The 12609-nt window shown below is 42.0% G+C and overlaps 1 protein-coding gene across 1 annotated transcript in view; it reads left to right on the top strand.

Moving 5' to 3' along the window:
* Positions 1–12609, top strand: part of app.S (amyloid beta precursor protein S homeolog) — a gene marked incomplete at its 3' end in the record, with an annotated part of 132875 nt that overhangs the window by 40574 nt on the left and 79692 nt on the right. The window contains 1 exon segment of the mRNA NM_001086095.1: positions 4144–4311. Coding sequence (NP_001079564.1) covers positions 4144–4311 — 168 coding nt within the window.

Genomic DNA, 12609 nt, shown 5'->3' with positions numbered 1-12609 from the left:
AGACAACATTCCTTTATGGATTATCATTGCCATTTGAACCAGTGCCATCTTATAGGATAACGGATATGTGATTAGTGAACCACTGGCTCCTGCGAATATGATGCTTTTTATAATACCGGTGGGTCAGGCAGAATTTCACTGTCTTGAGCCCTCTTATTCTAGGGCCCTCAGAGCCGCCAGTGTATTTCTTTTCGGGCTATGCCATAGACTCAATTGCTAAAAAAGGAGAATACTTGATTGAACAATCATCTCAAGCCTTAAGCATTTAGGTGACACTTAATCATAGGAGCCTATGATTAAGTGTCACCTAAACATGAAACGCGTCAGGCTTGAGATGATTGTTCGATAAAGTATTCTCCTTTTTTAGCACTGGAGTCTATGGCAGATGGCCTTTCCGTAATTCAGAGCTTTCTGGAGAACGGGTTTCCGGACAACGGATCCCATACCTGTACTAGATATAATTAATCCTTATTGGAAGCAAAACCAGCCTATTGGGTTTATTTAATGTTTACATGATTTTCTAATAATCCTTACGGTATGAAGATCCAGTATACGGAAAGATCTATTATCCAGAATGCCTATAATGGATAACAGGTTCCATACCTGTATGAAGATTTAGGATTTATTACTGAGATGCCTATAAAGGGAAACTCGCTATTATCTCCTCCGACTCCCATAATTTATCAAGGAGCTGCAGGCGCTGAGCCTTCGCCGCTACCTGTATAATAATAAACACCTCCTATTATCAGTTATTGGGTTACATCTAGTCCCTTACTGCTGTTTTCCCACCCTGCTCCCTGTCTACTCATGGCGCTGCCTCGGCTCCTCGTGAAGCCGCTGATATTTTTATGGAGTCGTTTATTAGTAAACCTTTCCACCATTTAAAGCCGGCGTATGTCATAGATAAAAGCTCAATAGGATCTCGTCACCGAGTAAATATAATTATTTTACGGTAGTAAATCTCTCTGAATTTTTAGGGTACTCGGATGTCAAATTTCTCATTTATTGTACTGGGGGGGGGGGGGGAATGATCATTTTCTGAATTACCTGCTTATTAGACATGAATAAGCCATTGCTGCTCATTGTTTCTTAGAACAGTAAGTGCTGAAGAAAAGATGGCTACTTTTTTTTTTTTTTTTAAAAAAGAATTCTTTTTATTGAGTTTTATCAACAAAATAAATAATAAAGGGCTGGAAGGTGCACCCTTGTTCACAATGAAGTTGCAGGAGAGTCTATCCATGGAGACCAGGTCAGAAGTGACTAACGTTAGTGAAAATTCGCCAGCATGACGTTACTTCGGTACTTCTCCGATTTAATAATTGGCACAGGCGTAAATTTGCTGGTGAAGGAGATAGACTTTAGCGCTACTTCGCACTCTTTAACGCCAGGTGAATTTGCGCTCTGGCGAATGGATATAACTACGCAAATTCACTAAGATGCCGATTTTACTGAACATTACCTCTTGCGCCAGACTTGCCTTCGCCACCTCAGACCAGGCGAAGTGCAATAGAGTAGATAGGAGTTCCTCAAAAAAAAAAGTTGAAAATTTTTCTAAGTCCCAAAAAACGCTGGCGACTTTAGAGTCAAAGTAAACTTTATTGTCATCTCCGCAGTATACAAATATACAGTGAGACGAGACGACGTGGCTCCAGCTAGTACATACCACAAAAAGGCACTTAAAAATACACAATAAATATGTAAACATGAAATGTGCAATATATTGGCAGAAAGGGTTCCCCCCTACATTTCCTAACATATGGCACATAAACTATACAGTGGGCACATGTGTAGGGCATTATAACAACTCTATTTCCTTTTATAAGGGTTCCCTGGGCTTGTGTAGTGTAATGTATTTGCTGCAACATATACGTCCATTGAAATTTAACTTCCCGTCGTATGCAAATTAGCCAACGCTATCGCAGCTTTGCTTGCCGAATTAACGATATCGCAACTTTGCATCGTTCAGCGCCCTGGACGCAACTTTGCATTTTAGTGAATTAGCATTGTCCTGGCAAATTTTCGCATGGCGAATTGTGTTGATGTGAGCGAAGCCGTAGCTGGCGAGTTTCCGCAGGTTAGTGAATTTGCCCCCAGATGTCTTACTGTAACCAGATGGTTACTTTAATGGCACTGTACTGAATGAACAGAAGATTCCTCACTGAATTTGTATTTTTTTCCCAATGAGACTTTATTTGTGTGAATATTTTAAAACAGTGCTATCCGACCAACTTATTACATATAATGGGCCCATTGTATGTCATATTACATACTGGAGGGCCAGACTGAATTAAAATGATGATGGGGAAGTCTATGGAGCCTGTGAGCAGACTGAGGGCCATATCAAGCCTGCAGGCCTCCAGTTGGACAGCCCTGTTTTAAAATATTTCCTATGGGCAAATATAATTGCAAATACTGGGTTATATGTGTCAGTCGGATCCCATGCGGTGCCTGTATTTTGCATTTTTAAAGTAGCAAATGAAAAAATGAATAAATTATAGAGTCGGAGGCTGCACCAGCACAATATTGTCTGTCAGCAGATAGAATGGCATTTCTCCAAACCTATGAGAATTCCGTCAGAATATACTTTTGTGTTATTTCCCTTAAGCTTTTCCATTTTAAAGGGTAACTGGCAAGTAATCCATCAACCCCAATCGGAGCATGATTATCAATCTTCCAGTGTAGACAGAATGCCCCCTGAAGCCAGCCCTTTGGATGATAAATCATTTTGCAAACATATATTGAATCCCCAATCATATTTTCTTTATATCTGGGTCATTTCTATTCCCTTGCTATGGTCAATCTCCAACCAAATACAGTAGAACCCCCATTTTACATTTTTCAGGGGACCAGGAAAAACTTGTCAAATCCGGGAAAATGTAAAATCAGGGAAATGTGTTAAAGTAACTTTTTCTTCAAGTACTGAAAGGATATAAGAACAGAAGTCCCTTTTACTTTGAGATACAATATTTAGTGTGTTAATAACAAGGGTTAAACATTGCAGTGTTAATGTTACACTATGGGGGGCAAGTCCAAGACTCTCTGTCAGTCACATACACAACCTAAAGCAATAAGTAATTGGTGCAGGACTGTATACGGTAGAGTCCTGCAGCGGGTCGGGTACCAGCGGCTTACCCGCAAAAACCTGCGGTACCCCACGAGTTGCGGGTAGAAGTTCCTGGTGCGGGTATAGACGCGGGTTTGCGGGTCGGCCTGCGGGTCTTCTCAATAGCGATTTTTACTCCTTTTTTTTTTTAATCACATCTACTTCAGATGATGTCACTTCCGGTTTACAATGACAGCACTTCCTGCTCTACTCGTTTTTTTCTGATCACGCCTACTTCCAATGATGTCACTTCCGGTTAGGGATGCACCGAATCCAGGATTCGGTTCGGGATTCGGCCTTTTTAAGCAGGATTCAGATTCGGCCGAATCCTTCTGATAGGCCGAACCGAATCCTAATTTGCATATGTAAATTAGGGGCAGATAAGGAAATAATGTCACTTTTTGTCACAAAACAAGGAAGTAAAAAATGTTTCCTCTTCCCACCCCTAATTTGCATATGCAAATTAGGATTTGGTTCGGTATTCGGCCGAATCTTTCACAAAGGATTCAGGGGTTCAGCCGAATCCAAAAAAAGTGGACTTGGTGCATCCCTACTTCCGGTTTAAAATGACAGTTACTATTTTAAACCACTTTATTTCAAAAATAATAACATTCATAGAGGAAAAAAGTAGTTTTTGGGAACATCAGGACAAACTTTTGATGTAAAATCCAGGAAAACATTACTTATAATCAGGGAAGTGCACCCATTGAAATGCATTATAAATTGGTGGGACCACAAATAAAAAATGTAAAATGCGGGAAAACTAATATGCAAATTAGGATTTGGTTCGGCCGGGCAGAAGGATTCGGCCGAATCCTGCTGCAAAAGGCCGAATCCTGAAATCGATGCGTCCCTAATAAATATTGAGTATATGAAGCAAATGAGTGCAACTGGGGGGGGGGGCTTGAACTGGGTAGTAAAACCTCTTGCTAAATAAGGTAACTTGTAGAACTCTAGTCCTTTGTTGACCAACACCTTCACCTTGATCAGTCGCCAATTAAAATGTATTGTTGCTAATGGTGTCCTGTATCCTCTTGTAGGTACCAGCAGATGGAAATGGAGGCCTGTTGGCAGAACCACAGATTGCCATGTTCTGTGGCAAGTTGAATATGCACATGAATGTTCAGAATGGGAAATGGGAGACCGATGTGTCCGGGACGAAGGGCTGCATCGGAACCAAGGAGGGAATCCTTCAGTACTGTCAGGAGGTAAGTCTTCTCTTTATCATTTGATGAACTGCGTTGGGCTTTAATGTGAGCAGTCACAAAAGGGATACTGTCATGGGGAAAAAAATCCCATCAGTTAATAGTGCTGCTCCAGCAGAATTCTGCACTGAAATACGTTTTTCAAAAGAGCAAACTGTATTTTTTATATTTTTAATTTTGAAATCTGCTGTGGGGCTAGACATATTGTTAGTTTCCTAGCTGCCCCAGTCATGCGACTTGTGCTCTGATAAACTTCAATCTCTCTTTACTGCTGTACTGCAAGTTGGAGTGATATCACCCCCCCCCCCCAGCAGTCTAACAACAGAACAATGGGAAGCTAACCAGATAGCAGCTCCCTAACACAAGATAACAGCTGCCTGGTAGATCTAAGAACAGCACTCAATAGTAAAATCCAGGTCCCACTGCGACACATTAGTTAAATTGAGTAGGAGAAACAACAGCCTGGCAGAAAGCAGTTCCATCCTAAAGTCCTGGCTCTTTCTGAAAGCACATGACCAGGCAAAATGACCTGAGATGCACCTACACACCAATATTACAACTAAAGAAAAATACACTTGGTTGTTACATGGTCGAGTGAATTCTTTGCAGTGTAAGTGTAATTTAGAAATAAAAATTACAGCATAAAAATCATGACAAAATCCCTATAAGGAACAGGTGTCTGTATATTAAAAGCACTGCTGTAACCTATTGAATAATACTGTATGTAGGGTAATATCACTTTTTGTCTGTCAGCAGACAAAATCGTGGCAGCACATGTACTACCTGCTGTTAAATTGGCTGCTCCCAGATGTGATAGAGGGTTGCTATTCCAGTCAGTAGCCGGCAATGCAGGTGGTGACAAACAACTGGCCTTATACTTTGTGGCCTCTTTAAAGGCTAGCCATACACTGACTGGCCCATGAAAACTGATATCTCGGATTATTAGCCTATGTATGGAGGCTTTCTGAGGGCCTGTCCAAGCAATATATGATCAAAAACTAAACAGATATATATGGGACAGGTAAGAAAATCCAAATTATGACATATTGATGGGTTCCTCTCCTAAGGGTAAGGGCACATCTAAGAATCGGCTCTTTTTCTGGGTGACTAATCTCCCCGAACTGCCTCCCGCCGGTCGATTTAGATTCTAGCAGTTCGGGGAGATTAGTCGCCCCGAAGAAGAGGCAATGACACTCGGAGCTCTTCGTTTTCGGAAATCGCCCCAAAGTTTCCTCGTGAGGCAGTTTGGGGAGATAAATCGCCCCGAAGAAGAGGAGATTTGTCGCTGGGCAGCTAATCTCCCCGAATCTGTGCGTGTGTCTCTGCCCTAAAGGGGCTCCATGAACCGAGGAGCTAAACAATAAGAACATCCCAGTTTGGTTCAGCACGTAGGAGGCCACACTGGGCAAAGATCTCTAATGGAGTAGATTTCATGGTCAGACTGGGGCTAGCGGATGCTAGGGTAAAACCCAGGTTCTCTCCTCCGACTGGCCTCCTCTTCAAAGTTTGTGCGACATGCATGAGCGGGGGTAGATGTTAAAAGGGGGAGCATGTGCAGGCGCAACACTGGTGGGCCCCTAATGCGCCAGTCCAACACTAGATTTAAGGGTGGCCATACACGGGCAGAATAAAGCTGCCGATATTGGTCCTTTAGACTGATTCGGCAGCTTATCTGTGCATATGTGTTGGCGTCCAACGGGTCTCCCCAATCGATATCTGGCCAAAAATCGGCTTGATATTGATCGGGCAGGTTTGATCTTTCCTGCAATCGAGGGGACTGCATTGGATAGTTGATGTGGTCAGCGCCCATTTCCTTCCTAGGGCCAAACGTTCGGATTAACACGATATTGCCCTGCCTTTGGTGGGCACATCAGGGAAATATCCGCTCATTTGACGACCTCACCAAACAAATGGATCTTATCGTGTATGGCCACCTTTACTGTGTATGTCGAGCTTTGTGGGTTTAGTTCTCCTTTAACCCATTTCCCACTGTTTAGATTTTGCCCAAAAGGCCAATGCGTCATTTTCTTACCCAAATGGTGCAGCCACCATTATTTACCATCTGTCTGTGCCTGTGTATACTGCAGCTTTGTTAGCCCTTTCTGTTGCTAATTGAAACCATTTATTATTATTATTATTATTATTATTATTATTAACAACTATTTATAAAGTACAACAGTTTCCACAGCACCATACAATAGAAAGGGTGTAAATATCAAACAAATTGCGGAACGCCGATCAATAAAGTACAAAGGGCCCTTGCTCAATAGAGCTGACACTCTAATTACCATAAATTCATTGTGCATAGAAATATCCATACTCTATAATTTGATTTATGCCCCTCAGTACATAGCAGCTGCAGGCTGACACGGAGCTCAATGTAACACGTTTTGATTGGCTTTGCCCTCTGGGTGTTTTTCTGGTATTCAGTTTAGAAGCATAAATGAATATGTTCCCGGCCTGCATGGTTTTTGTGACAGCTGTCAAGAGACAACAGCAGAACGCCCCTTTATTTAAGAATGAATTTATATCCCCCAAACCAATCAAATCAGCAGCATGTCATTAGTATGCAGGAGACACCGGCCATGTTCCCTCTTTCTAATGAATATTCAAGGGAAATTGCTGAAATCTTGTTTTTACACAACAAAACTAAAAAAAAAACTATATTTATTTTTTTTAAGGTCAACTTGCCTTTTATTTTGTAGGGTGATGGGGATTAGATAATAAATGTATATGTATAAGTTGAAAATCCATGTCCCAGAGGGTGGGGGGTTTGCGTGAGAAGAGATGAGCGAGGTACAGAGCAGGTAAGTAAACCGGTTGCAGTCGAGTTATGGCTCAGCGCTTGAATGCTGAATGGGATTAGCTATTGACAGGACTATGAATAATTTATTTGGGGTGTCAGCCTTATGGAACTGAATGCTGGTGCGATGAGTAACAGTGAGTGTATTAGGGATAATCTCTCCTAGAAGCCACATTGGGGCTTTTAATATCACTGGCTGCCCATCCCTTAATACCATCTCTGATCTTAAAGGAGAACTAAACCCTGAAAATGAATGTGGCTAAAAATGCCATATTTTATATAATGATCTTATTGCACCAGCCTAAAGTTTCAGTTTCTCAATGGCAGCAATGATCCAGGACTTCAAACTTGTCACAGGGGGTCACCATCTTGGAAAGTGTCTGTGACACTCACATGTTCAGTGGGCTCTGAGCAGCTGTTGAGAAGCTAAGCTTAGGGCTCGTCACTAATTATCCAGCAGAAAATGAGCTTCCCCTGTAATATAAGCTGATGTTACAGGGCTGATTATTAAATTATGATGCTAATTGCACTGGTTTCTGTGCTGCCATGTAGTAATTATCTGTATTAATTACTTATCAGCCTTATAGTGTGACATTTCTATTCTATGTGTACTGTATATTGTGAGTGGGTCCCTAAGCTCAGTAAGTGACAGCAGCACAGAGCATGTGCAGTGAATCAGCAGAAAAGAAGATGGGGAGCTACTGGGGCATCTTTGGAGACACAGATCTTTACTGCTAAAGGGCTGTGGTTGCCTTGGGCTGGTATAGAAGCACAAAACATAACATAACATTTCTACCTACTTCTTTGATTAAGCTTTAAATGGGAACTAAATCGGCAGCCAGTTGACTACTTCCTAAGTATTATAGCTGTAGGATGCCAAGGATAGATCCCTAGTCTCCCCTTCTTGCCCTTGTTCCAATCCACCTAAGTTTGTTCCCCTGCTAAGATAGTACCTACGCACACATACTAGTAACTGTCAGCCTGGTTTAAAGGAATAGTGCACCTTTAAGTTAACTTTTACTATGTTAAAGAATGGCCAGTTCTATTTGTCTTCATTTTTTTTAAATAGTTTTTTTAATTATTTGCCAGCTTGTTCTGACTCTTTCCAACTTTCAAATGGGGAGTGGGTCACTGACCCCATCTAAAAACAATTGCTCTGTAAAGCTACAAATGTATTGTTATTGCTACTTCATATTACTCAACTTTCTCATCAGGCCCTTTCCTATTCATATTCATATTCCAGTCTCTTATTCAAACCAATGCCTGGTTGCTAAGGTCCCTAGCAACCAGACTGCTGAAATTGCAAACTGCAGAACTGCTGAATAAAAAGAAAAGCGAAATAACTCGAAAACTACAAATAATAAAAAAATGAAAACCAATTGCAAATTGTGTCAGACTATCACTCTATACATGGTATTAACGATTAATTATTAATTCAAAAGGTGAACAACCCCTTTAAATTATTTTTTAGTATGATGTGGACTTTACTATTCTAAGAAATTTGCAGCTGGACTTTGGTTTTTATTTTTTGTGGTTTTCTGTTATTTAGCTTTCTGTTCAGCAGCTCTCCAGTATTTCTGGTTGCCAAGGTCTTATTTACCTTAGCAACCAGGGGCACAGCACTAATACAGAGAGACAATGGCGTAACTAAGGAGGAAGCAGAGCCCACACTCGCAGGGGGGCCCGGGGGAACACGGGGCCTGGAATGTGAGGTCTGCCTCCTCTATAGCTAATAATTAACCCCTCCTCCCCAGCCGCTCTCCTACCTGCGGCGAGGAAGGGGGATGTAAGTTGGGCGAGAGTGGGCGGAGTCAGGACGGGATGTGGGCAGGGCAGACGGAAAGTGGGCGGGAGGATGGGGATCGGAATGCTCTCTAAAGATTTTTTTGCAGGAGGGCCTGATGCACTCTAGTTATGCCACTGCAGAGAGCGCAATTACACTAGATAATACGAATTTCCTTCCTCAAGGCAGGCGTGTACCTGTTAGCAGCCAGGTGACAATGGAAGTATATGTGTGTACTGGTTTTTAGAGGTGAGGCTGTGCTGTGGATACTGAATCTCTGTGCCCATGCCATGTATTATGCCTGTTCTGCAGAGGAGAGAAAAGGGATCGGCAGCTGGAGGTTCATTTGGGAGAGAAGCTTTAGTAACTGATACGAGGATGTCCTCAGTGTTTCTATGCACAGGACTCAAGGACACATGTCCCTTCTGAGCTGATCTCCCTGAGAAATATTCATGGCACCCGCAGCAGATGTGCCCTATACAGAGGATATCAAACCAAGCATTTGTCAGTGCCCTCTGTCTGCCCATGGACTCTCAGTGGCCCCAAACTTCTGCGCAAAATGCATTTTATGTGGAACAGCATAATAATTCCTTGTTTTTACTACCCCGCAGTACTGCAGTCATTACTAGTGGCCTGTAGATCAGCGGCACTTGCTGTTGCACTTGCTCCTCTCGTCGCATCATTATCCCATTTATATCGTCCATATCATTTGTCACTTATCTCTAATAGCCCCCTGTTTTTCCCTCACATTAGGCTTCACATTTCATTTATTTCTCTAATGACTTCAGTGGTTTTTATTTCTTCTGCTTAAGCCAGGTTTCCTTATCTCTCTCCGCTCTCGTTGCTGCATAGGTCTCTCACCGGGCACATAACGGGCTGTTGATCCTCCCCTGTGTCTTTGAAGGAGAATTCAACCCGTAATATAAAAAAAAAACCCTCCCCCTACCTTGGGTAGACCCCCCTCCCCCCAGCCTACCTGACCCCCCCGGGCAAGTGCCCCTAACTTTTTACTCACTTACTTAGTTCACGGGCATCCCATTCTTTCTTCTGTCTATTTCAGAAGTTTTGGCGCATGCGCAGTTGGAGTAAATTTCCGGTCCCGAACCACTACACATGCGCAGAAAGTCACAAAAATTTCTGCAATTTTCATGACTTTCGGCGCATGCGCAGTAGTTCGGGACCGGATATTTATTCCAACTACGTATTAGCCAAAAATGCCGCCAATACACGAAGATGGCTGCCGTGAACTACGAGGCCAGAATATCCACTGAGGGGTGAGTAAAAAATTAGGGGCATTTGCCCAGGGGGGCAGGTAGGCTGGAAGGAGGGGGGAGGGTTTTTTTTTTTGTTTTTTTTTAAACTACGGGCTGAATTCTCCTTTAAAACAAGTGCTCTGACGTTTAAGGTAAGGGCACACACTAAGAATCGGGGAGATTTAGTCGCCCAGTGACAAATCGCCTCTTCTTCGGGCAACTAATCTCCCCGAAAAGCCTTCCTGCCGGCCAGAATCGAAATCACCAGTGCGATTGCACTCGGATCGATTTTTTTTTCAAAGTTGCCTTACGAGGAAACTTCGGGTGACTTCGAAAACCGAAACCCTCCGAGTGCCATCCTGCTGGCGATTTCGATTATAGCCGGCGGAAAGGCTTTTTCTGGTGTGCGGTCACCAAATCTCCACGTATCTTCCTGTGTGTCTCTGCCCTTATACTTGTTATGCAAAAGACTTTTTTTTTTACTTATGGCACAAATGGGGTCTATTTCTGCAGACAAAAAAACACCCAAATCCACCCTTGCTGGAAACCCATTGAATACAGCAGCATTTAGTAGAACATCTTCACACTGATGCAGAACTGGCACTTTCAAGCATTTCCCATTCAAGCAAATAGGTGGCTTTTGGCGCTCAGAAAATGCTCCACGAGCCCTTAGAATAAAGAGGCTGTTCACTTTCACAACAATTTTTCTTTTCAAATACTAAACCACAAACTTTTTTCCATTACTGATTGTGTTTACGCATGGTTCTTCAAAAAAATTACTTCAAGCCCTTTTAGTTCAGGTTTTGGATCCGTTATCTGGAAACATGTTATTGGGCAACCCGCTATCCAGAAAGCTCCAAATTACAGACTCCATTTTATCCAAATAATCCAAATTTTTAGAAATGATTTCCGTTTTCTCTGTAATAATGAAGCAGTAGTTTGTACTTGATCCCAACTCAGATATATTAATCCTTTCTGGAAGTAAAACCAGCCTATTGGGTTCATTTCATGTTTAAATGATTTTCTAGTAGACTTAAGATCCAAATTGCAAAAAGATCTGTTATCTGTAAAATCCCAGGTCCCGAGCATTCTGGATACTTGTACTAGGGATGCACCGAATCCACTATTTTGGATTCGGCCGAACCCCCGAATCCTTCGCGAAAGATTAGAATACCGAACCAAATCCTAATTTGCATATGCAAATTAGGGTTCAGCCTCGCAGAAGGATTCGGCCAAATCCTGCTGAAAAAGGCCGAATCCTGGATTCGGTGCATCCCTAACTTATACCAACAGTAGACAAAAGTCACTGGATACAAGTATGGCATGACTATTTCATGACTTGGGGGTGTGCAGTAACACCAGAAAATTAAAAGGCTTTTGCGTCTTTTCAGATTTAAAAAAGAATGAAATCCCCCTACTCTGAGATTTAACTGATTGCTCCCCACCTGTTATCCGGAAACCCTTTTCCGGAAACCCGTTATTCAGAAAGTTCCAAATTACAGACTTCATTTTAATCCAAATTTTGAAAAATAATTTCCTTTTTCTCTGTAGTAATAAAACAGTAACTTGTACTTGATCCCAAATAAGATACAATGAATCCCTATTGAAAGCAAAACCAGCCTATTGGGTTTATTTAATGTTTACATGATTTTCTAGTAGACTTAAGATCCAAATTGCAAAAAGATCAGTTTTCCAGAAAACCCCAGGTCCCGAGCATTATGGATAACAGGTCCCATGCCTGTACCAACAGTAGACAAAAGTAACTGGATACAAGTATGGCATGACTATTTCATGACTTGGGGTGTGCAGTAACACCAAATAATAAAAAGGCTTTTTACATTTAAAAAAGAATGAAAACCCCTACCTTGAGATTTAACTGATTGATCCCCACCCGAGTATCGTACCTACCCTGGGCCCCCCAATACTGGCGCTGTGACTTTACAATTTGCTTTAACCCTGCTATGTAATTATAAAGTACTCTGAGCTATTTTATGTGACTTTTAGGGGCAAATTCACTAACCTCCGAAAATTCACCAGCGACGGCTTCGCTCACAGCGCAACACTTCGCCAGGCATAGTTTCACCAGGACAACCTAATTCACTAAAATCCGTTGTTGCGCCGAATGCTGGCGAAGTTGCGCTAGCGTCACTGCGCAAAGCCAAGTTGCGATAGCGTTGCTTAATTTTTATACGGTGGGAAGTTAAAGTTTATTGGCAAATACATTACACTACACAAACCCGGGAAACCTTAATAAAAGGAAATAAAGTTGTTATAATGCCCTACACATAAGCCCACTGTATAGTTTATGTCCCATATGTTAGGAAATGTAGGGGGGAAGCCGGTTACCCCCCAAAAAAAAATTACGTTCTTTTGCAGCCTATCACCCTGAAAAAAAGTAAGACGCCAGCGTTTTTTGGGACTTAGAAAATTTTTCAACTATTTTTTTTAGGAAGTCTTATCTA

This window comes from Xenopus laevis, chromosome 2S (genome assembly GCF_017654675.1).
Source record: "Xenopus laevis strain J_2021 chromosome 2S, Xenopus_laevis_v10.1, whole genome shotgun sequence".
Lineage (NCBI taxonomy): Eukaryota > Metazoa > Chordata > Amphibia > Anura > Pipidae > Xenopus > Xenopus laevis.
This window is presented reverse-complemented; position numbering and strand designations above follow the sequence as displayed.